The following is a 26350-nucleotide window of genomic DNA, read 5'->3' on the forward strand; positions in this document are numbered from 1 at the left end:
CTACAATTGATCAGTTTAGGAGATACATTATTTTTAAAACATTATGCCAGTAGTTCTCGTAGCAGTTCATGCTTCTTTTGGGTCTTGGTCAGGAAGCTGGAGCTATTCTTGTTGTATCAATCATTTAACCATATGTTTTATGATGTTGTTGTTTCAGTTAAAGCTGAAGGATGTGTTTGGATACTGCCTGCCACTGAGTATGAAAGGTTTCATGGTGACAGGAACATTAGTCACAGTAATGTTACACATTAAATCACACCACACACGGAAAAGGTCCACCGAAAGGAATGCTCTGTGCAGAAATTTGATTACCTTCAAATGGGTATCGAATTGAAAACAAACACTTTGTGTACACTTGGCTTTTGCAGTGATTAATTCTCCACATTATGCATTCATAGCTCTGTGTGTCTGTTTACCTCAAACCGTGCATTTGTCTTATTCACATGGAAGAAAAATGACATCATTATCGTCCCAGGCATGAGACTACATTTCTTTAGCTATTGTGTACCTGCAAGTTTTCCTGTCTATCAAGATTGAAAAACAAATGGGATTTGACAGTTTTTGGTGCAATAGACATTACATGGTGGCATCCAGAGCGTCTATTTGAAGGTACTATAAGTTAGCCTGCTACTTTTTAACTGTAGAAAGTGACAATAATACTTTTAATATTTAAATTGTCTCTGTAATATTGTGGAAAGTAACTTTAACAAGTAACAGAGATGCACACTATACCAATAGTTATACAAGGAGCATCACTAATTTAAATAGAAAAAAAATCATGCCAATATTTCCGCATTATATAGCTGAGATTGTTTTTAATTTGATTGTAATTTCTTCTTAGTGTGGTGTAACTGTAATGGAAAAGTGGCATGAGTTAATTATACTGATTAAATCCTGTAATTTCAACGGAACAAAAGTGACAGCTGCTGTAAAGAGAAAAATATTTTATACGAAGTTGGCAAAATAAAATGTCTGATGTTTTTTTGTTTGTTTTATTACTATCATGGTGTAGCTCAAAGACGAGAACCAGGAAGAGGACCAGCAGCCACCAGAACCAGAGGAAGAAGCAGAGAAGCACATCGGGATCAGCCTTTGCAAACAAGCAGGAACGCCCCCTGTTGTTGTTTACAGGAATGGGGTTTAGTGGCTTGGTTCAAACAACTTTGTTTCCCCATTTGCAGAAGCATATTTCTCCTTTAATGTTACATTTCCTTTTAACCTGTCTGAGTATGTTCTCATTTATAAACAGTAGTGGAGATATAAGGACTCTTGACGACTATATTTCAACGGTGTAGCCTTGAATATGGCAGCAATTTAACAGCAATTTCACCTTTGGTATCAACGTTGACTTTCTGGCAGGCTTTAAAGAATATTGATCCCTGAATCTGCATTGCCGAAAACATTCAATGTAATTATTTGGTACTTAGGGTAAAACCCGGAACAAATATGGAGCATGTGTCTGGTCAATGCATATCTTTTAGAGAACGGACGACGGCAGATGTAAAGTGCAGTTTTTTTTCCCATTAGTACTGGCGGTTCAGACTGCTGTTAGGGTTCAGTGGGGTTTTTACAAGAACAGCAGTTCTCAGAATAAGAGAATAGGTCTCAAACATTGCATTCATCATCTCTCTTCACATGGTTCAGTTGCCCATTTGATAATCACCCTATTAGGCAAGGCTGTAATAAACGCTGTCAAGTGAAGAGCTAATAAAATCCATTTACAATTCTGTATCACAGCAGCAGGAAACAAGGTCCACATTTGGCTTTAAGAAATTAAGTAAATTTTAAGAAGTGTCAAGAAATAATCACAAAGCTGCTTCAACACATGTTCAAAAAAACTGACGACTGTCGAAAATTTCTGATTTGTCTTTGAAACACTGGTTCAACTAAGGTTAAATCAAATGATTGAGTATTATCAAATTCTGTTTTCTGTGAGAAAAAGGTTGTTATTACTCACTTAAGTGTTGATGTAACATTGTATTGCTGTTATGCAGCTCCAGCGACCACAACAATCCATGAGTCTGACCAAGAGGAATTTTCCCTTTATAGTTGCTTTTCATCCACATCAATCAAATTAGGTTTTTGTTTATATATTGATTCGTTCTCTGCACCACGTACTCTGCTCTTTAGGATTTGCTGATAAGTCAGAAGTTTTCGAGGCGTAAACTAACCTGAAGGAGTTGAGAGAAATTAAGATTCAATGCCAGTTTAATGTCACACCATCGTACATTACTTGATTATGAGTCATTATGGGGCCTGTCTGGATCTCCGATAAAGTGATCAGGAAAGGCAGCGGGTGGACGCATACTTCTAACAGTGCGATCAATAACAGAAAGGAGAGACAGGATGAGTGTGTGCATGTGTGTGTGCGTGTGCATGAGGACCTTAGCTCTGCCCTTGCTGATGTAAGTAGAACTCTAGATGTCAAAGAGGTTGAAATTGAAACTTTTCCTTGAGGTTTCCCACTTAACCTCTGAAACTCTGTGTGTTTGTTTGTAAATAGGTAAAGGTGACCTATGACAACATATGTGTGTCTGTGAGTATGTGTGTGCGTGTGTGTACATGCTTTTGAATTACTGATTGGAGAAAATATATACTTAGTTGTGGCAAATCAAACCCTGATTAAATGCTATCACTTTATATTGCTTTTGCTGTGTGTATTGCTGCGGCAAGTAAACAGTTCTCAGCGGCTGTGGATTGAATTAGCATGTTAGCGTACCGCGTGCGTGTTGACAAGACAGCCACCCCCAACACCTACAGCTACCCATAGTGGCTATAACCATGCCCATCTCAATCTGGCATTACATTCAAGATTAAGATTAAGATCCATTTATTTGTCCCAAACACATGCACAGACATGCAAAGGCACACTCATGCAGGTAGGGAAATTTAATCTCTGCTTTTGACCCATCTGGTGCAGGACACACAGAGCAGTGAGCGACCATGTATGGCGCTCGGGGAGCAGATGTTGGGGGAGAAAGGTGCCTTGCTCAGGGGCACTAGACAGGGTAGGGAGACTCTTGGATTTTTGGACAGATCAATCCAGGTTCGTCTTTTGTTGTCTCTCCGTGGAGACGAACCAGAGACCTTCTCTGCCCAAAGAAATGGGCTGAATCTCAATGAATTAAATCACAAATATATATTTTTAAACTTCTTTAACCCAAACCCATGCTTTTTGAAACTGTAAGATCGTTCAAATGTTCTTGTCTGAGAAGTTGCATTTTCTCTAATGGATCCACAGGAAGTTGAATGATGTTGGATTAAATTACTGCCAAGAAAATGGAGGAGATGCTGCCCCGAAAATGGGCTTTGTACTCCGGAAGGCTCGATTTCCATCGGAACATATTTTTCAAGTTTAACTGACTTTGTCATTTATTAACCCACATAATATTATCCAACCTCTTAGATGTCAAATGTAATAAACACAGTAGGATTAAGGATAGTGCAGTGTCACATGTACTACAGTGACATTAGGAATAAGAACAATGTATTATTAAGTTGCAAATGCCGAAAAAGAGACCATCAGATGAGATTGTAAAGGACAATAAATCAATCAATTGATAAATAAATAAATATAAGGAGTAACTTAGCATCAGTAACGAGTACTTAAAGTCTGTGGTCACATGGATGAAATAAAACTTCCCCCGTATCAAAGCGTAGATATCAGAATAAATTAGGTATGTTATTCGCTCTGCATGTGAGATAAGAATGTAGCTTCGGGCTTCACTGCAAATAAAGGAAATGCAATAAGGAAATAAGCCAGCCACACTGGCAGCATGAAGTACTGAGGGGCATCTGTGCACGTGTCTCTTTATGTTTGTTTTTCAGCCAAGTTTGCACACAGGCATGAACATATGTGTACATGAGGATTCAATTAGTCTTTTAGGTGCTAAAGTGAGCACTTTCATTATTCCAGTGATCTGTGGGTGTACATGTGTTTGAACATACAAACTAAACCAAACAACTAAGTGACCCTCACAAAAAAATGTGAAGTCTTCATTGAGAGATTTTGTTTGAGCCGCCTTCAAGGTAAAATAAAGTAAAGTTAACATTTTGGCCGCACTATAAGGAACTCCAAGACACAGTTTATATAAATCATCAGTGTGTTGTTGGTTGTTATTTTTGTGACATACTCAAGTGTCTGATTTAAACAGCTGCATTTGTGGAACTCCTTGGTCTAGAAATCAGAAAGTTCAACATTTAAAACTTTGGAAACAACTAAATCAACTAAAATATGAGACAATATGTTTTTAAAAGCAACTTCCTGGTCTCTAAGAACTCGTTCTAAAAGACATGATGTCTGACCGCATCAGAAATCCAGTTTTTATGAAAACAGCCCTCTAGAGAGGGTAGAGATGTGATATCTCTTGAAAGCAGGACTAAAAGGCACAAACTTTCAGATTGTTGCATTTGGTTGTTCACATGTGGCACAAATAGCTGAGTAAAGCGGATGTGACTGGTTACGGCTTGACACAGAACCCCTGTACCTGATGATGGAAAGGTGTGGAGGAGATGGTTTCAAAGCTATCTGAGTAAAAAGTCTGCATAAGAGGAACACAACAACTTACAGTGTGTACTGTATCGTCACTTTCCGGGTATCCACTGAAGTACAACTGGTTAAAAACATATTAACATTCCCTGATATAATATGAAAGATTCTGCTGCAAACATAAAAATCTGACAAAACATTATTTTTACATTAGTAAATAATCAAACTGAATTAAACATACAAACTGTATGTTTGGCCAGATAAACTCTACATAAGAGTGAATTCAAATAATTAACTGTGGACATTTGTAATGTGATAACAAATGGCTTAGGTATGTTAGGGAAAGGAATGGATGTGTGTTATTTGACTGGTGTGTGTGGGCATCGGGGCTAAACAAATTGTATTCATGTAAAAGATCAAGAGGGATAATATGCTGGATCCAAATCAAAGTACACCTGCTGTCAGTTCATGGTGTTTGACTCCAGCTGTCTAAACTCACCTGGCTGCGGGGCACATGTGGATGCATGCTAAAGTCGGGCTGAGCCCTGGAGCTGGCTGGAGGTGCCTGAATCCTGGACGTAGTTTTATGTTGTAGCCTGACGGTGTCACCACAGTCGCTGCTGTCGAAGTTGCTCTTCCACACCATTACCTGTTGGGCGAACTAACGTTATGAGGAAGGCACACCAAGACACAAGCAGGCAAAGAACGCTGGGAATATGAAGATCGATATTTTAAGATCAGTTGGAAAAAAGGTATCGGTCATTCACCTGTTCGTCAGAGCCTCCAGAGGCAATGTACTCCCCTGTCCTGGAAAAGGCCACACTGGTCACGGGGCCCTGAAGTGAGGGCAAGAGAAACAAAGAGAAGTAGAACGGAGGTGAAAAATAGAATTATGCTCCAGTTCCACATTATCTTTCTTACCCTGTAACTAAAAGTTCAAATTGAAGACAGAAAGCAATCTCACTGACGCAATGTCTGCAGTTTCAGAACAATGTCAAACAGATCGTAAGGAACAAAAGCACAAGCATGAAGCTCATTTGTCCCACGCCAGTACAAAGTCTCAGGCTGAGGTTTTAAAAACAATTTCTGAAAATAACTGATGAGTCAATCGACAGACTCATTAATCAGAAACTCATTAGAAAACTGCTGCTGTGCTGGATATTGGCTGCTTGCCTTTGTCTGTGAAAATGATCTGAATATCTTTGGGGTTTTGAACTGTTGGTGAGAAATAAAACACGGACCTTAAAAACATCACCTTGACCTTTAGGAAATGGCGATGAACATTCGTTTTATTACTGGTTTTTAACATTTCATAGACCTAATGATTAACTGCAGTTCTAAAAAATGAAAACAGCCTTAGTGGTGCCGTTAACGTGTTGAATTCGGTCTATCCCTTGATTTTCAAGCTCTACACAGTGACCTTGATTAATATGAATAATTAAATGTTTTTCCTCTGCCAAGCTGCTGCTCAAGTGTAGGTGCTAATGCAAAACCTGCAAAACAATAGACACCACATAATTTAACTAAATACATCATACAAATTACCCTAACCCTTTTTTTTTTTTTTTTTTTTTTTTAAAGGTAGGTTTTCTGAGTCGGTGGCTCATGAAATCTAGGAAACACTTCTTTAAAGTATGTGAGGGAAGTGAATTTGCTCTGAACAGAAGTGTGTCTGTGTGCGTCTGTGCTAGACTGTAGCAGAGCGATCAATAACAGAAGATAGAGCCTCAGGTGGGGTAAGGTCACACTTGGTCAGAGCCAAAAAGGATCACCTGGGGATGTCAGGAGTTTGGCATGCTGCTCGCGTGTGCTTGAATGTGCGCGCTTGAACCTGCAGCGTAGACAGAACTGGGCTTTAAGAACTCACAAATCGCACCCGCTTGAGGTCTTATTCTTTTTTCTCCTGTTCACAGTGCAGAACAGGGTCGACCGCTCCGGCCCGAGCTCTCAGACTGTGTTCAAAGAGAAGATGAAGAAGAGAGCAAACAAAAGGAAGGGAAGGAAATGGACAGGGCCTCTGCTGGGAAGGAGAAGGAAGCCGTGTCCTGTGGCTGGCACTCAGACAGGCTGGTTCGGGTGAGGAATGGTTTCCCAGAAGCACCTGAGAGAAGCAGACAGCGTCACCATGGCAACGCGGCGGTCTGACAGACAGCATGTTCTGTCTCTGCTCTGACTAATGCCTGCTGCCAGGCTGGCACTCGCCATGGCCAGACACACAGACACACACAGTCTGACAGGGCAGTGAACCTAACTGGCACGTTTCATGTCCTGATTAATAGGTTTTACAGAAACAAGACAGGCCCCACCTGCTGCTCTCCATCAAAATTTGAATAACACAAGCGATAACAAGTCAATTTATTTATGTGAAATAAAATATACTTCTTACAAAAGTTAGTATATGAGAAGTAAGATTTATCACTAATCCACATGAATCCGACTAGTCGTCGTCCATGTTGCAAAGAGGCTGCAAACATGGAGACATGTAAATTACATTTTAGAGAAGTGCAGAAACAAATGATTATTAAACAGTTATGAAAAGAGAAGAAGTGTCTCATCGTGACCTTGAATGTTACAATACTATAAACTATATACCAGTAATTTGTATGCATAGTGGCTAACCACAGTACATCACCAACATTAACAACATCTGTGTGTGCGCACACCAGTCAAACACACTTTATAGCCAACTCCGGGTATAAAATCACGTCTCCCTTCTTTATCTTCCTCCATCTTCTTTGTAATATGTGAGATGGATGGAAGAGGAAAAGTATAAAGATCGGGCAAATTTCAATGGAGTGCATTTCCCTTTCTTAATAAAAGAAATATCTGCAAAGATTACTTTTCAAAGATCTATTGTTTTGCTAGAACTGTAAATGGTCTGTATTTATATAGAGCTTGTCTAGTCTTGATGAGTACTCGCAGTGGTTTGCCGTACAGTTTATGACATTCACCCATTAACACAGTGCATCTATGGGCAGGAGTTCTCAAGTTCGATGTGAACTTATATTTTGTAAGTTTCGTGAAAAGACCTGGATCATACTGAAAAGACAGTTGTGAGACAGAGGGGCAGAGAGACAAATAAATCCAGATTAACAGGATTGTGTTCAGCCAGGTAAGGTCCTCCCGAGGCGCAGTAAACAACACATTTATCAGATCCAATAGCAAAACACTCCCCCAGAGCCCTTGTGTGTCTCATTGGAAATTTCATGCACATAGACCAACACACAAACACAGTAGAACACACGTTCAAGCCGACACATAAATACACATAAACCCACATCGAACAGATGGGGGTCTCTTCCATCTCTAGCTATGCGACTGGAGAGACAATTAACACCCTGTGAGCTCCCAGCTCCAACAGATTGGTGGAGTCACCACTTGGCCAAAAACAGAAAAGGAGACACGATGCAGGAGATGACAAATTTGGAGGTGTGGAAAAAAAATGGGGGAAAATAGCCTTTTCTTTGTTATCTGACAATGAGTCTTGGCAGAGAGAAACACAGGTGACACAGACAAAAAATAAAAAGATTGAACAAGAGTGAGAGAGGCGGGCTGTACAGAGGGAAGGATAAACAGACGGACCACATGTGGTACTGGCAAGCTACCGGTTTCCAAACTAGCCAGCAGATCATCAGCTGTTCAAACAAAACGACACAGTCAGTGAGCCGTCCAGACAATTAGTCCAAGAGGGCCAAACATTCTCATCCGATGTGGGAGAAAGTGAGGATGTCCTGTTGGTGCAACAATGAAACATCCCCAGAAAACATGAGGACCGAAAGAGAGGTGTGTTAAAAGACTGGGAACGAAACAGAGAAGAGGATGAAGAGATGGAGGAGGAGGAGGAGAAGATCCAGGAGAACAGAGGCACAAACACAGTGCTGCTTCCTCCCAACAACCCTGAGATGAGTCACCATGAGTGGGCCGCCCGTTCGCCTGGCAAGTACTAAAATACACCACATACAAAAAAGGCATCATATGCACACAGTCACACACAAACTTCACAGATTCAAACATGCACAAAGGAGATGACAAACACACTCATAACACACGGAACTGTCCATATGCACAGAAATACAGAAATACACACGCTCAGGTACAGCAGGACGAAACAGAGTTCAGACATGATCACGACTGGGTAACCAGCAGTTAAACCTGTAGGATAACTTTACAGTGTGCAGTGTGTGTGTCTGTGTTTGTGTATGTATCTACCTGGTGTCCGTGCAGTGTGTACAGGAGCTTGCCCTCTACAAGGTCCAGTATCTTCATGGTGGAATCGCTGGATGCAGTGATGAGGAAATTGCCACTCGGGTGGAAAGACAAGCTGTTCACCACACCACTGTGGACTGGAAACACACACAGAAAAAGGTGACTTAGACAATTAATTGGTTATTTAAATCGTTTATTTGGAAAAAATAGAATACATCAAAGAGCTCAATCAAATAATTACTGCAGCGCAAATCATTACAGATGACTTTTACTGGGATAATAATGTTTTAATTGTGATATCATATAATCAATAAAGAGGATCTGAGGAGTAGTCTGTTTTATTTTGCTCCCATTGAAATGCACTCTGTAATGTGGATTTTGATAAGTGCAGTATCAATAAGGTTATTATTGACATGGTTATTAATATCATATTATAATATATAGGAAATCTGAGGACTAGGTCAGCTATATCCAGCCCTTCAGACCCTGAGCAGTAAAGCACTGTTGAAAGTGATCCAGACTTGAGGTTATTCTAACATGTGGTGAACGACCTCTGGAAGGAGAAAAAAAATAAATGTGGAAAGCAGCAGACATTCAACAAGCGACACGGCCCCTCTGCTGGCCGCAACATGCTACGACACACATAAAACATTCTGGTTCCTCTCATTGCAAGAATAGGATGAAAAGTCTACGAAATGGCTTCTTTAGTGCCATCACTTAATCTTACACTTAAATTAGACATAACCTGTTTTATAATTTGTGCTTTTTACCTTTTTTACATTGTTGTCCCATAATAAAATTTTTCCTTTTTTCTGTGCATGTTATGCTTCTATTATTTCTGTAAAACACACTGAAATAACCTGTGTATGATATCTCACTACAGTTCAATAAACGCAAAACCAGCTGAAGTGATCACCCACCAGCAAACAAAGATGGTGAAAAGACGACACAGACTATTCGTACATGACTCCTTAAAGAGGCAGTATTTTAAGGCTTTTTCTTATTGGGAGGTTTTAACCTTACATCACACAAATCAATTTGCAATTATCGCAATTACGCATAATTCCCGTGAGTATCCAACAGTAACCACACCACATTTGATCCACAGTTTAACACTTGAGGCTGGTTAAATGTATAATTAAGTACAGCATGTGAAGTGCAGCTTGGTGCAAGGGAGGGCCGAGGAAAACCTCTTAACTTTATGCTCCATCTCCTCAGACAGATGTGATTACGCATTATTAGATCTCGCTGCTTAAATCTATTTAAAAAAGCTGATTAGAGCAATCAGGCCGGGCAGCAGATTAGAAAAGGCATCAACATTTGCCTCATTGAATATGCAAGACAAATGAATTGATTGATTGATCGATTACCACTTTTAGTGGTGAGCTTTAATCTTTATTTTATCCTGCTGTTATTTCAGTTATTTGTAGTAAGGAAATTGGATGGTGAGAGTGGATGACCACATAAGCTTTTCCAGTGGGATTGGGAAAAGGAGTTACCATCAAAGAGACATCTCCCTTCTTTACAGTGGCAGTGATCCAGCATATAATAGCCATCTGAACAAGTCACTTGTGTTGTTTCATTAATATATTCAGTGTAAGGCAACAGGGTTGAATAATTGGAGAGCGTTAGAAAAACAAATAGTAAGTCTTTACTGAGATGTGGTTTCGTATTTAATCTCTCACCTAATCCATCCAAAAAGTTCACAAATCTCTCGGTCTGTCTGTAGCTCGTATATCTCGAGGAACGGTTTATCTTATCGACTTCTCACTTGACATGTTTGTTGTTAAAGGCCAAACAAAGTTCAGTGTGGAACTTGGTTCAATTTGGATCTGCACAGCTGATTCTCCAATGCAGGTCCTTTGTACTGAAATACTGTCGCTTCACTAAACTGTGAATACACAGGTGAGCAGATTTGTGGTATAGAACGGACACTAGTTAAAACAAATAATACCTTCAAATCAAAATAAAGAAAGCTACTTTGATTGGGTGCAAATTGCATTGCTTCACCTTGGTAGTGTTGTAGCATCTTATGGGATCTGATGTCCCAAACCTTAACAGAGTTGTCAGTACTGGCCGCAGCAATGCAGGTTCCACTGGGATGGAAGTCCACATGGTTTGCATAACTTGAGAGGAAGAAAGAACACAAGATATAATGTAGTGAGGCATTTAGTCAAACTATTACAGATCTAACACTAATCAGGTAGGTAGGTTAGTAGGTTATTGAACTAACATAATCCATTTGTTCTGAAATGTTGATGAAGACAACAGTAGAGGATATTTGACTTGGAGTATGTGAACACTTGAAACAGAAAGTGTTTTAACAAGAGGATTTATGATCGGAGTCACCTCTTTTCCTTGTTGTTGCTGAAACATGTGATTTAATGCAAGTCGACTTAAAATACTATGTCCTGGCTGCAACTAGAGGAACTAAAAACAGCAACTACTATGAAATCATCTAAAATGATAGTGTCCCATAACATATTCTACTACAGTACATAATATATTCCTATACATTATTCATTTGTAAACACAGAATAGAGAGTCTTCTTGGTGTCTGTTGTTAGTGCATCTCTTTCTAACTGCTCACCCGGCATGTTCATAAAAGGAATGAATACACTCTCTGCTGTTCTTGTCCCACAACTTAATAGTCTTGTCATCGCTGGATGACACAATCAAACGATCATCTGGAGAAAACCTGCAAGAAATACATTTTGAAAATCAAAAACTCACATTCAGCCAAGTGTCCAGCTACAACTTTATTAATAACTCGTAGGCCTATTAATCTAATGTGTAAAACAATTCAGAATCGTAAAATATAGAATCTTAGTAAATGTAAAGTCTAAATATCTGGAGCAGCAGTTGATGGCTAATTGTGTAAACAGTATGTATGCGTGTGTATCGTACTTGGCACAGCGGACCCAGTTGATGTGCTGGTTGAGAGAAAACAGGAACTTTTGCCTGTGGACCGTCCACACTTTAATAGTCTTGTCGTCAGAGGCTGTGACCAAAGTCTGTCCATCGCCAGAGAAGTTAACGCTGCGCACAGTAGCCGTGTGAGCCCTGTAAGCTGTTGACTCAGCTTTCCTGTGCACACACACAAACACCAAAACAACATTAAAATTTAAGACAACAATAAAAAGCAGTGAGTGTTCTGCAACGCGAGCCTTCCTCTGTGCTGGTAGAAGCAGCAGGGGAATTGTATTTGGCAAGACCATCTAATTTTGTTGCTTTTATGAGTTCGAAGAGATGTCAGTCGTGGTATTTCTAACAGAAAAAGGTTCAAAATAAAAACGTACCTGCTGGGCACCCAAAGACGTACGGTTTTATCTCTGGAGGCGGAGGCCACCAGGTGGCCAGAGGGAGAAAACTGGACAGAAGTCACACCATCTTTGTGTCCATCAAAGCGATACGCTCGCATCTGAGGCTTCATGTTCCAGATCATCACACAGGAGTCCATGGAGCCTGTGGCTGGTGTAGCAGGAGGCACATGTGAGGGAGCAGGGACACGGTGTGTGACCAATAAAGAATAGCATTGAACAAAAACAAAACAAGAAGACAACAGCGAAGCAGACACAAACACAAAGAAAGAGGAAACAATTACCGATCTGCTTCATGTTGCAGCTGAAGTCCACACTTGTCACATTGTCCTTGTGACCCTTGAAATGTCTCTCGAGTGTTGGATCGGTCTATGTGGAAAAAGAGACAAAGAGACTGCAGTATATTGATTACAGACAAAGAACGGAAGCTTTGTTCCAACTAAGTACTGACTTAAAGAGAGAAGTGGCAGGAGCGCTACTGGTGTTCCTCAAACCACTGGTGCTCATAGAAGGGATTACAGGGGAAACTTGTGTCCAAACATAATGGCATAAGGAATCCAGGTCCAGGCACTCAAAGTGGTTTGAAAGATCCGTAAAATGCCTTTATTTAAATGGAATTGAAGCATGAAAATACACCGAAACGCATCAGCTCAGAGTGCACCCTGATGAGGGCATAAACCGATACGCGTAGGTGCATTTGAATGCTTCAAAAGGCCTTTTACATTTTGAGTGCCTTTTTCGAATAAGTACTGACTCAGTAGGTTGATCACACTTTTAAATGTGAAACAATCGTTTACATGTTCTAAAGTCATTTTTGAGTTCATGAAATAAAAAAGGAACAATGAGTTAATATTTGAGGCAATCACTTTTTTTATTATTTTATTACATTTTTTTTCTTACAAATTAGGAACATTTATAATTCATTCAAACTTTTGTATTCAAATGTATGGTACATCTTCTGCTGCAAAGAGAGCTCGTTATGAAGCCGCGGGGTGGCGCTGTTTTGAAGTGTGTTGTTTTAGAAACTGTCCAAAACAAGGACACCAGATAGAGATGGGAGTAATTTGTCCTTAAGCTTGCTTGTCAGGTACAATTTCTAAAATGCAAACTGGCCCAAATGCACGCATCACCCACATTCACTAAGTTAATGCTCAGTTAATGTGGCAGAGATTTGACTTCATGTTTTTTAAACCTCATCTATAAAAAACCTGAAGTGAAAACAGCCTGACCGGAAGTGTTGCTTGTCAGACTGAACTGAGGGCACACCGGATGACAGAGTTACCAAGGAGACGTGAGCTGTATTGCTAGCAGGCTGCTAATCTCAGTTAGCTCCCGGGAGAAGAGGATCTCCGTCGCCGTATGTTTTTGTGTGAAGGGACGTTTGCGACATGGCGGAGCTGCATGTTATCGGCCAGATCGTCGGAGCGAGTGGTTTCCCACAGAACAGTCTGTTTTGCAAATGGGGGGTTCACACGGGAGGAGCATGGCGGCTTCTGTCCGGGCTGAAGGAGGGTCAGACCCAGGTGGATGTCCCCCAGGCCGGAGACATGGCGTTCTGGAGCCACCCGATCGATCTGCACTACGCGACCAAGGGAATCCAGGGCTGGCCGAAGGTTCACCTCCAGGTGTGGCACCAGGACTCGTTCGGACGCTGCCAGTTGTTCGGGTACGGATACTGCCACGTCCCGTCCAGCCCCGGACACCACCGGGTCCGCTGTGTGACCTGGAGGCCGCTCGGCTCCTGGCAGGAGCAGCTCGCACAAACGTTCGTGGGCGGAGGAGCCCAGCTCCGCAGCCCGGAGCTCGTCTACAGCGGAGCGGACAGATACAGACTGCACACCGAAGCCATGGGCACCGTGGAGCTGGAGCTCGGTGTTATCATGAGACACTTCGACAAATATGGCGTCGAGAGTTAATGCAGTGAAACGGAAGGGACTTTGTTATTACTCTGTTATGGATTATGCTGTGCAGGGAGAGGATCATGTTGTTTTTATCAGAGCTTTGTACTGTTTTCTTAAATGCTTTTGTGTTTTTATATCCCAAGTAAATAAATATATATATTGTCTACACTAAGTTGGTTCCGTGTTCATATCATTTCCACTGATTTACATTACCTATACATAACAGTCACACCACAAAGTGCAACGATTAAACATGACAACAATTACTTATTGATTAATACTTTACGGTTATTGAATTCTGATTTAAATCCTTTTTTAAATTAAAATTATCAAGTATTTTATGTTTCTATATTATCAGATATAAGGAGTTAATGCTTTTCGTGGTAACTCATCATATTAAACTTAACCAATTTGAATACTGTGGGAAATCAAAATATGCCTTTCACTATTTTTGAGCATTTCAAAACAATTGATTAGTCAAAAAAAAAAAACAGCTTGTCAGCTTGTTTTATTGTAAATTACACTTGTGTATTAATAACGGACCTTGACAATATACGTTATGGAGACACATCTGATTAAAACCTGGTAACGATCTGATCTAAGCTGATTATTGTGTTGATTCATTTGCACAAAGATAATCTTCATGGACAACAGGGATTCTGCTGCAGTGCACTCATTCTTTAAAGTTGTTTCCTACACTGTTTCAAACTCAATCGTATGTGTTTCCCTGGAAAAACATATAATTGTAATTCTAATAATTGGTACAAAATAATACATAATATAATATTTATTTGCTGAGGTATTAATTGAAGACAGTATAGAAATGAGTCCAGCACTTGGGAAACAGGCTGAACAGGAAGCTCCCACATCACTATGAATCTGTCCCATTAGATCTGAAGTAGTGAAACCACCGGTAAGCCAGCTTCAGCCCCGCGGCCCCACTCACCGTCATGTTTCCTGCAGACGAGCCCGCTGACAGCCTCTCGTTTCCGGGTCCGGAAACAACCGATATTTAACCGCGTCCCACTTTGCTAACGCTGAAGAATGAGAATAGCGCTAACATAAGCTAACAGCTAACAGCTAGCTGCTAACCAGCCACAACACAGTTGAGTTTACGCGCCGTGATAACGCGCCGGGCAGCTGACAGACTTCTTAAAGGGGACGCTGCCCCTTTAGCGTCCCTGACGACAACAAACAACACGTGTCATCACGTGTGGTGACATTAAAGTGCTGCACGGCCATCGAGGAGGTTAACTAACCAATCAATCGATCGATTTAGATAATCGACTGAAGCTCCTCGTGCGGACCATTTTTGAAGTGTAGTGACACACTTCCACCGCCAGATGTCAGGAGTTCACTGACTCTTGATTGGGGAATTCTCTGTTAACATGATGTAAAACTGACAGTGGACCTCATTTGCACTGTTTGAGTATATTATTGAACAGCAGATATGTTTATCTGGATCAAAGAACTTGCCTCCTGATGTTTTTAAAGTGTGGTTTTGCTACTTTCTCTTCAACTTTAAAATCGTGTCCAGGGGCCGAGGGCTTAAACCTTTCAGCGCCCCTGTTTGGATAAGGCGCAGTGTGTGTTGTAGAAACTTGTCTCCGGGAGTGATTAACAGGGGCACCGTGAGAACGCTCTCTACTTGCCTAAAGAAGGCAAAACCCAGGATAATCTACAAAAGAAGGGAATCAACACCATTGCTCAGTGTCTCTCTGGCAAGACTCACCGATCCTCTGTGGGGGCTCACTGGGTCCCATATCTTGCCCTAAATGAAACACTGCCCTATAATGGATACGGCACTGGTGTGAGGATGATGATGATACTTTTTCTGCGAATACATATTCTGAGTGTTTCCTCCACAGCCGGTTTAAGTCCATCCTCTGCGGAGAAGTTACATTCCAGCAATTCAGCATTTGCTAACAGTACTTAATAAAGTGCTCACATTATTATGACAACAGATTGTATCATAACGCCACAGTGCTTAATGGGAGAAACGCCGCACACAAAAACTATAAGCAGCTGATCCCCAAATAAATCCCCATTCCTTATACGCTATTTTCAAATTGAATAGTTTTCTTAACTTAAAAACCACCCATCCCAGAATTGCTGTGAGTTTTATGGTTATTACAAATATCTTTGGAAAGTGCACCATACATACATTAAGAACAACGCCGAAAGTGGTCGATTTTGAAACTGAGATCTTCCACAAGACAGGACTTCCGCATCAGTTTGTGGGACCCAAGCCTTTATTGTGTCATGCTGATATTTTGCTCTCGTTTTGCCCCTGTCAATAACTGAAGTCAAAATATAAAATAACACAAATAACGTTGAACTCGTTTTATCCAGGGATCGTGGTGAACACATACCGAACACATTATGAATATCTGCCATCAAAAGCAACATTATTTATATTGTTCAAGTTGTACTTGGTAACCTTAGTGGAGTTTTACTGGAAATGAATAGTTAGCCAGGAAAGTTTACATAACAGTTCAATATCAGTACAAATCCATGGACACTAAGATCATGCATATGGATCTGATGTAGAGCTTTTCTTGATTCATTTTGAGTCCAACCCCTGAGAGCTAAAAAACTAATGAACGTTCATAAAACAGTGAGGAGCAGTGACAATTGGCCCCAAACACTTGATGCAACAGAGGCAGATGCCAAATAGTGTGGCAACAAAGGCAGCTACCTTTAAGCAGTGTTGCAACAAAGGCTGTCTTTACATGTGGCAGTTTCTGTCGACACATCAAAGCGCTACTGCTGCCACGATTTGAGCATCCCTTACTGTGAGCTGTGTTGCTCGCAGGCTACTAATCTCAGTTAGCTGTTAAACACGGGAAAAAGGAATGTCGTTGCCTCATGCTTTTTTATGAAGAGGCGTTTGTGACATGGCGGAGTTGCACGTTATCGGCCAGATTGTCGGGGCAAGTGGTTTCCCAGAGAACAGCCTGTTTTGCAAATGGGGAGTTCACACAGGAAGAATATGGCGGCTGCTTTCCGGGCTGAAGGAGGGTCAGACCCAGGTGGATGTCCCCCAGATTGGAGACATGGCATTCTGGGGTCACCCGATCGATCTGCACTATGCAACCAAGGGAATCCAGGGCTGGCCGATGCTTCACCTCCAGGTGTGGCACCAGGACTCGTTCGGACGTTGCCAGTTGTTCGGGTACGGATACTGCCACGTCCCGTCCAGCCCCGGACACCACCGGGTCCGCTGTGTGACCTGGAGGCCGCTCGGCTCCTGGCAGGAGCAGCTCGCACAAATGTTCGTTGGCGGAGGAGCCCAGCTCCGCAGCCCGGAGCTCGTCTACAGCGGAGCGGACAGATACAGACTGCACACAGAAGCCATGGGGACTGTGGAACTAGAGCTTGGCATCATCATGAGGCATTTCGACAAATATGGCGTAGAGAGTTATTGCAGTGACATGTAAGGGACTCCCTGAACAATGTTATGGACTGCGTGTTGTGTACATAGACCGTAAATAAATATGGACGGTGCTTTCGGCTCCAAAAGAAGAAGCCTATGAATAAGTGCTTAAAAGTGTAATACCGTGGAGATCCTAAACCCTCAGCCTGTCTCCACACAATCAAGATGGCAAATTTGTGCTTGCCCTAACTGTGAGCTCTGAGCCTAGGAGGCTGTTAATCTCAGCGGTTAGTCTCGGGGAAAAAGTTGTTTTTGTGAGAAGAGACGTTTGTGACATGGCGTAGCTGCATGTTATCGGCCAGATCGTCGGGGCATGTGGTTTCCCACGGCACATCCTGTTTTGCAAATGGGGGGGTTCACCTCCAGGTGTGGCACCAGGACTGGTTTGGTTCGGGTACGGATACTGCCACGTCCCGTCCAGCCCCGGACACCACCGGGGTCCGCTGCGTGACCTGGAGGCAGCTCGGCTCCTGGCAAACAATCAAGATGCAATGATTAAATCTTGAATCTCTTGGCTTCAAAATGGAAGTTCACAAACCAATGGGTGAGGGTCGCTACTTGGTTGTGCTGGGAGAGGGTCACTTTGTTTATCAGAACAAACGGAACATTAAAGTGCTGCATGGCCATTGAAGAGGTTAACTAATCAATCAATCGATCGATCTAGATAATCAAACCTAGCTCTTCGTGCAGGCCATGTTCAAAGTGTAGTGACACACTTTCACCGCCAGATGTCAGGAGTTCACTGACGTAAGGCTCTTGGCTCGGAAAGTTCTAGAATCATAATGTCAAACTGACAGTGGCTTTTCTTCGCACTGTTTGCGTTAAAGCTGTTACTGCACCACAGGTTATTTAGAACACAGCCGCAATAAGTTACAATTCAGCCTTCGCCAACACTACTTAATAAAGTAAAATACTCACACTCTCTAGGTCTCATGGTTAAACATGTTTAAATATTTTGGAAATGCACCATACATACAGTAAGTACAAAATTGAAAGTGGAAACTGATATCTTCCACAAGACAGGACTTCAACTTCAGTTAGTGGGACCCAGGCCTTTATCAGGCCATGCTGATATTCTGCTCTCATTGTGCACATTGTCCATTTTTAAATGGTATACAAATACTACACATTCATACGCATGAAGTTAGTATTCAAGTGTGTTATTCCAGTTGTAATTTACTCAAGAAAAGGATCAAATCTGTTTGCTTGTGAAACATATTCCCTTTCTTGAAGGAAATCCTATGTGGGTCTTTTCCATTGTAGGGATGTTTTGTCACATAATCCAACAGTTCACACAACACAAATAGGTCAACCTCCTTCGCCCGTGTTTTATGTACTATGACAGACTGCGGGCTAACAGGTTGTTTTCATGTTATCCTCACACCAAGTCATGTCTGATTGTCGGATACATTTACAGGAACAAGCTGCATCTGCTAACAATCTAGAAAATACTTTCTACGTTCTTTACATATTTACTTCAGAGTACCTTGAGGCCTTCAGCAGATGATTTTTACAAAACCTACCAGACTTGTTCTGACCTGCTGACACATTTTCTCAGAATCATAATTACTTCCTCAACCTATTTTCAACTAATTATATGTGAGTAAGGGTTCACATCATTTACTGCTTCTTGAAGGTGTTAATTCTTATTCAACCCAAGTGTCTGACATTCTCAAACATATAATTATCATTATCATTACCGGTTTTGGCTTTGATCTATACAATTGCCTGGAAGAAATAATATTATAATAAAATTAAATTTAAATAAAAAATATAGCTTTAACAGCCTCACACAGGAAATAACAGTAAAATAGAGAGGGAACGCTTTACACTCTGCATGAGCCATGGCTTTAGGTTCTCTTGTTTCACAGTAACAGCTAAGAAGTATAGATTATTTTGATACACGACAGTAGAAAACATCATAATGCAAAGCAACGCGGCTGTATACAGTTGTTGATCCCAGAGTGTTCCCGTACCTGGTGCAAGTCTCATGAGATTTGCAGAACGTGCTTTGAAGGTTGAATCTGGTCAATAAATCAACACCTGTTGAATTTTTACTAATGAATGTTAATTACTCGTTTCCAGTAGACGATGAACGGAATAAGGAAGAGCAGGAGGAACGAGGAAGAGCAGGTCAATTAACTGGAATCTTGTCAACCATAATTAAATGAATCTGTGGATACACCCAGATTTCAGTTTTGCTCCATATCATGATGTGGAGGAAAGCCAAATAAAATCAGATCAAAATATTTGTATGAAACACAAAGTTGTAAGATATTGCACCACTGAGGTCCAGTATCAACTATGAAGGGTCCTCAATCCCCCATTGAGTGGCCCTGTCTTTAAGCAGGACCCTGTGTCAACATATTGTTTTAAAGGGCCAGTGTGTAGGATATAGGGAAGAAACTTAATATAATTCAATCAATACATGCTGCCTCAATGTTTCCTAGCATTCCTACACTGATGGTACGTCTCAATTACTTTAAGCAACTTTAGTCCAGTATACAAACTTGTCAGATGCTATGATGACATCAATAGATAAAATGAATTTCTGATAGTGTGGCCCAACATAATAAGGCAAAAGAAGACAAAATGGTGTTAAAACAAAGGTTGTCTTATTAACTGAGACTGAGGTAATGTTGTTCACTGGTAGTTCTTCAAACAACAACTCATCTCACTTTGTAATAATCATTGTGAAACCGTGTTTGTCATACGAGTGTCTGCTGATGACAGCATGTTGGCGATGAGGTGTGTGAGATAAAGTCTCACAAAACAGACTTTGACTCACACTTGTTGTGGTTTCGTGTTGAAAACTACAGATCTGCCGTTTTTGACAGCTGCTTTGTCACCAACAATAGCTTTGCATGTAATGGATAAGTTACGTGAGAGAAGAATTCCACAACATCCGTCTTCCACGATTGCTCAAAGGCAGCTTCACCCTGTCAGCTCCTATAGAGCCGAACAAACGCAAAGAGGGAATTTCACTCCATTGTTCCACAGCGTTAGGGCACAAGTGTCGCCTACCAGTACAACAATGGGATCTATTTTAGCTTGATTTTTCAAAGACAAAAGTGAAAGAACTCAAGAATGAAGAAATTCAAAGACTCACAGACGCACTCAACTGCTCCAGATAGGTACAGATCTGCTGTTGCAGTGTTGTCTGTCACAACACGGTTTACCTCAGTGCTTGTGCAACACAAAAGGAAATGAACTTGAAAATAAAGTATACACTATAGTTACGTGTTCCCTACAGGCGCACAGCACTGTTGTTCAGTGCATGACCTTCTCCAACTTTGGTTGCAGTGCCATAAACACAGTTTGCATTGTCTAAGTTAAGTAATAAAGTATTGTTTTTCTTTTTCAGTGCTCAGGAAGTTCAAACAGAGCTTTTTGTTTGAAGGATGTGTAAATTGAAGCTGAGGATGACTCCAACACGCATAAGGTTAACATGATTTGACATAAAACAATTTTGAATTTCAAGGAAACTAGGAAGAATATGAGCCTCATTTGTTGTTTTGTATTTTCAGCGGCCAGCTGTTCAGTTGGTGGAGAGATGCAGTATCGGTCAGGGAAGAACTCATTACATTTAGGTGTGGATCTAGATAAGGGGGCTGACCCAGGCATTTTGTTTTCACTTTCTTCAACATCGTGAATTAGGGCGCTTTTCAACATTTTCATTGATTTATCAGAGAATAATTCATGGATCCTCACGAAGAAATCGGGCATGTTTAGGAGACTGATATTTATTAAGAAACAAATCTGGATCCAGTGAATTGAAATGTGGTTTTAAATCTTCCTGTTTTAGTGATTCTGCTTTGTCGAGGTGAGAAGCAATAACCAATCTGTGATAAACAGCCACAGAATTGGATATTTTTCTGATAAACATCAGTTGCATCACAGTCACACTGAATCCTTTCAAAATTTTGAAGCACGGTCAGATTTAGTTAGCATAGTTATCTTCTTGTGTGAAAAAAACATCATAATGTTAAATGTACAGAACTGAATTATGATTTGTACTTTGAAGTTAGTTGGAGCAGTTTTTCATTCCCACATCGAGAGCTGATGAAAGAAGTAAATACTGGCAGTGGAGAAGCTGAACTTGGCAATAAATGTGCGACCTAAGGGCGTCGCCTTACCAAGCAGGCATAGTAGGCGTTTCATTCCTGTTTTACAGTAACAGACTCTTCTAGCCTTTGTGAAGAATTCTGCGAAGGAAAGGCGGAAGAACAGTACATGGAGATCAAAGCAGTAAAATAAAGTCATTCAATGATCCAACACACTCACCTGTGGCCTTGTTTGTTATCAGAGCAAAGATTCAGCGTCTCTTGCCAGATACCCTTTGCCTACATGGCATGGAAACAAGTCAGAACATGAAGAAGCGGTCGTGATCCGGCTGATATTTGTGGTGCCTTCTCACCCCCAGTGTTATCACAAGACCAACACAGATTACACTGGCCATGAAAGGGACATTTGTGTAATCAAACTAACACATTCATGATCATGCTATCCTCTGGTTTTGCTTGAGCGGCATTAGTTGCATGACAGATTTGTTTAATGAACTTATATTTTATCAGCAGGGCTTCTATGAAACACAGGAAGACCAGTGTGTTGCTTAGCGTGACCTTATCCAAGCCTCTGTTATGGTGTCACGCACATGCACGTACACTGTAAAACAATACTCCTGCTCTTTATGTCATTGAAAACACACAATCTAATACACAACATATTGTTTTACCACTTTACTGGCTGTTTGCAATAGGAGAAATGTCTTCACTCTTAGGTTTCTCCCACTTTTGTAAATAAAATGTAAAATTCCATAAACCTTTTCCAGTTATTAGTTCCTAAACTTTGTATGTGCATGAGTTAATACTATTGCCTTTTGTTCACCTAAATAAAACAGACGGGAATCAAACACAAGAGGTCTGAGGAGGAAGGTGTTGACTAAATAGTGAAAAGTTACCAGCACTGTTGAACAATAGCGTCAGTGACGGAGGTGGTGACCTTTACCAGAGCTACATTACTTTTACACATCCTTGTTCCTGGTGTGGCCTCAGACTGATGGGAAAAAGGTCTGACAACTACTACTACCATCAGAAATAATCACACAGATGACTAATATACAAGGTTATCTTTCAAAACATAAAAAAATGTTGTTGAATAATAATAAGATGAACAGATTACCTACTACTGGAAAATATGAAACTGAGGAGCAATAGCAGTTGTTTTTCTTTCTCTCAGGTTGGCCCTGTTTCGCCCTCATCTGTAACATGACCTTGTGTGTCTGTGGAGGTGTTCCTAAAGCAGGTCAGTGGACATGACAGGTCACAGAGGGACAGGAATGTCCAGCTGGGGATTCTGGACACTGGCCCACTGTGTCCATGTCTTTGAGCGAGGAACGAGGCCAGCTTTAATCTCAAACCCTTAAATCTCTTTCTCGGGGACCGATTATCAAGCTACAAGGCTTTACACTTATTATGGAACTAATTGGTAAAAGTTTATTTTATGGCTCGGTGATTTCTGATATTTTCTATAAATATTTTTTTGATAAGTTGCCATGCAAGAACTGTTAATTTTGTATCAACTAAACATATATATACATATAGATAAACATTTAATCCAACATTTCCAGAGTTTGCCAACTTGAACGTCTGCTAAGCCCAACAGCTCTAAAACCGTTGAAGTCATACGTTTCAAGCCCTATTTCTGCCCCCCATGAAACAACATTTACCTCTGTTATATTTGGATTTTAATTTGGAGCTGGAGCAAATTTCACAATCGCACAGTTGATCTGTCTCCTAAACGTGCCTGATTTTTTAAAATAAATAAACCAAAAATAAAATTGTTAGGGTTCTTTCCTGACCCATAATGCCTCCTTCCACCAAGGGTCATGGAAACCTGTCCAGTTGCTGTTGCATAATCTTGCTCACAAAAAAAAACAAAAATAAACATTAACAAAGGGACAGTGGTGATAACAACAAGGCTACGTACAAAAGACACAGATACATTCCTCTTTGAATTAATGAGGCAAGTTGTCGGTGAACTTTGAAGAAAGCCTCCCGTAATTAGTGAAACAGATAATTGTCATTCATTCCACACACATCAGGGTTGGGTTCATTGAGCAGCCAGAATTCTGAGTTTCATTCCTCTGTGGTCTCATGCCAAAGAGGAAACTTCTGCTGCCACAAACAAAAAGATTTACAGTAAATAAACAAAGCTTATCATTGTAGTTGTAATGATCGAACAAGGCTATAAAGTGAGATTGTATTGTGTTGCTGTAACTTTTTAACCTGCTGTTATCATTACGTGCATCAAATTGGAATTTCCGGGAAATTTGTCTTTCCCGTTTCTTTAACAGGAAGTCTTAATTACAGCTCTCCGGGGGTTTTTCATTCCTCTCTGCAGTGTTGCGAGAACCAACATGTCTCTTGTGACCTTTTCCTTTTTTCTTCACAACAGATTGTAATTGTGCAACTGTCAGTGCAATAACCGCTTGTCCTCGGTGCTCAATGTCAACACATTTACACATGCAAGGACAAATTAGTCAGTGCTCTCAGCTTTACACTGGGCTGCCATGTCATGTAATAAATTGTGTATTTTTATTTGATATTTAACTATACCTTTAATGCAGTGGCTGAGGTTCTAATGCAACAGGAATAAAAGAAGCTTTAATACATTTAATAGTCTACATCAGCGTATAGATGACTGATAATTGTGCGTGTCCCCACAATCAAACTATTCATGGCTGCTAAGTGTGCAGCTTTGAATAGGAATGGAGTTGTGCTGTATACAGGCACATTTTGGTACAACAATAATATTCTATAACTCATAAACTGTTTAGCATATCATTTGATCATTGTGCAAAATCTTAATGTTAAGATTCAAATAGGTTCTGTGCTGTATGTACATGGGGAAATACAAACACATGTCAGACTGCCTGGGCCTCCATAGTCTTTAATGCATTATAGAAACACAAGGTTACACAGCTTCTGTAACACTAGCACTGTCCTCATGTATCCTTCTTGTGTGTTTTCTACTACGCATATGACTGCACGCAATTTGTGCGGACACATGCCCTCCTCACCTCCCAAACTAGTCAGTCACGTGGTAGCATTCCAGGAGGCCTCAAGGACCCGCACTTATCTGGACCCTGACGGCTGCACCCACGCAGATAAAGAGAGATGAGGTCAGTGCCAAAGAAAGCTGAAGCACGAGACCGGATAGAATTACTATTCCTATTCAAATAAAACCTCATCGGGTAGATAGCTATAGCAGTATATTAATACTACAGTTGTATCTATTTAGATAAAGCCATGGAAGTAATTTATTAAATCATGGAAAAGCAGAAATTATGTCAAGTTTACCCTCTGGATCACTGTCTTTTTGTATTTTAGTTAATTTTTGTATTGTCTGTTTGTCTCTGTCAAACTCTCCTGCAGCTATTTTTAAGCTATCAAATGTAGAGCTAAGGTTACTGATCCCAATAAAGAAACGCCTCTCTCTGCTTCTTTGAAAGCCACAGGGGGAAAACAGAGGGATGAGACACTAATGTTACATTTCAAACTAAATTCATTTTAAAAGATGACTCTGCAAACCTCATAAGGGATGAATTGTTTTCCAGACCCAGCTGCGACCAGGGCGACTCCCTGAGGAATGTTTAAATCCTTGAGATGAAAAAACTAAATCATTTTTTTATCAGATTCATTTGGCACCAGAGAACTACAAAGACATACAATGACAGGGACAGAAGCAGATATTTCATCCATTTTACATATTGTGTTTTCATCATGTTTGTGTGTGTGCGTCTGCTAAATGTACAGTGGAGCCTTGTTAAATGTCATCTGTTTGTCTCTGTGTAATGAGGAAGTGACCTTTCTAAAAGAGACAACAATCTTTCAATCAGTCGAGCTGCACGGCTAATTTCTCAGTAGCCAGGGGGCTGTTTCCTTCTGCCTGCAACACAGGACAGTTGGTTGCTGAGGCCTGGTTCCTCCTGTGCTACAAATAAACAAAGACACTACAGCCACACCCGCTATCTCTCAGAAAACATGGATTCAGTTTTGGAACAGATCTAGAACTAGCACTTGGTAGATGTACCTCTACTACGGCCCAGACTGGGATCGAACTGCTGACCAAAAATGTTGTTATCATTATCATTATAAATATTTCTTTCATTATTTATACAGTATGTATGCTTGTTTATTGCACACAAACAACTGTTTCATGGCGACCGCATATATAGTTAAATGTGTTCAATCTTGTTTTTTAATGCAGGCATTATAGACTTGGGTTTATTTTTGATGTATCAGTGTGTGAAGGAGGAGTGGTGTGAGTCACATAGTTGAGAGAATACAAATAGCTGAGGAGTCAATTAACCGGATGATACTGCGTTAGTGCGACTCTGCTGTTCACATTCACACTGCTGTATTTCAAAATTACAACTGTGACACGCGTGAATCTGAATATTTATACCAATTACACACTGCAGCCTTACTGTTGAACCAGAGTATAGAGGTCTTCACAGTGTTGAATTTGCCTTGTTTTGTTTGCATGTTTGTGTAGTAGTTTTGGTTTATCAATAAAATCATCATTTGAGGTAGGGAAGCAGGTGCTGCATCACCTTTTCTCGTTCTTACACTACGATATAAATCCCCCGAAAATACTGTGAAGTTCAAGAGTCATCTGAAAAGCAGAAGTCTCCTCATTTACACAAAACATTTGCAAGTATTAGTCTCACTTCCATTTTCACAGCAGTTCTGAGGCAACTGTGGCTTTATTACGACAGCTGATCTGAATTATGCAAACTCAAGGTACCGGTGTGTGATCTGAATGAATAAGAGCTGATAAGAGCGAGAGACAAAACAATCGCAGTTTGTCCGCGTGGTGGGGGACGGGGAGGCCGGTGTGGTTTCATGCCCAAACACATTGTTGATGGCGAACATGAGCCTTCTGAGTCGCTGTGAGGATTAAGTGGATCTGGAGGATGTGTGCTTGCTTGGTT

The 26350-nt window shown here is 40.8% G+C and overlaps 3 protein-coding genes across 3 annotated transcripts in view; 2 read left to right on the forward strand and 1 right to left on the reverse strand.

Annotated features, from left to right (window-relative positions):
- Positions 1-15069, reverse strand: part of poc1a (POC1 centriolar protein A) — a 32566-nt gene extending 17497 nt beyond the window's left edge. The window contains exons 1-9 of the mRNA XM_062405033.1: positions 14863-15069; positions 12300-12384; positions 11995-12166; positions 11603-11782; positions 11286-11393; positions 10706-10821; positions 8699-8832; positions 5257-5325; positions 4989-5138 (exon numbers count right to left, since the gene is read on the reverse strand). Coding sequence (XP_062261017.1) covers positions 4989-5138; positions 5257-5325; positions 8699-8832; positions 10706-10821; positions 11286-11393; positions 11603-11782; positions 11995-12166; positions 12300-12384; positions 14863-14868 — 1020 coding nt within the window. The 5' untranslated portion in view covers positions 14869-15069. The remainder of the gene's footprint in view (positions 1-4988; positions 5139-5256; positions 5326-8698; positions 8833-10705; positions 10822-11285; positions 11394-11602; positions 11783-11994; positions 12167-12299; positions 12385-14862) is intronic.
- LOC133973575 (B9 domain-containing protein 2) lies at positions 13286-14083 on the forward strand. Its single transcript, XM_062411520.1, has one exon. The coding sequence runs from the start codon at positions 13404-13406 to the stop codon at positions 13929-13931; it is 528 nt and encodes a 175-aa protein (XP_062267504.1). The 5' UTR covers positions 13286-13403; the 3' UTR covers positions 13932-14083.
- A 1744-nt stretch (positions 15070-16813) lies between the features above and the next one.
- LOC133961907 (B9 domain-containing protein 2-like) lies at positions 16814-17356 on the forward strand. Its single transcript, XM_062397289.1, has one exon. The coding sequence runs from the start codon at positions 16814-16816 to the stop codon at positions 17354-17356; it is 543 nt and encodes a 180-aa protein (XP_062253273.1).
- Positions 17357-26350: the final 8994 nt, after the last annotated feature.

The sequence above is a fragment of the Platichthys flesus genome, chromosome 2 (assembly GCF_949316205.1).
Source record: "Platichthys flesus chromosome 2, fPlaFle2.1, whole genome shotgun sequence".
Classification (NCBI taxonomy): Eukaryota; Metazoa; Chordata; class Actinopteri; order Pleuronectiformes; family Pleuronectidae; genus Platichthys; species Platichthys flesus.

Coding starts and splice junctions, on each gene's coding strand:
- LOC133973575 (XM_062411520.1), top strand. CDS start 13,404: ATGGCGGAGCTGCATGTTATCGGCCAGATCGTCGGAGCGAGTGGTTTC.
- LOC133961907 (XM_062397289.1), top strand. CDS start 16,814: ATGGCGGAGTTGCACGTTATCGGCCAGATTGTCGGGGCAAGTGGTTTC.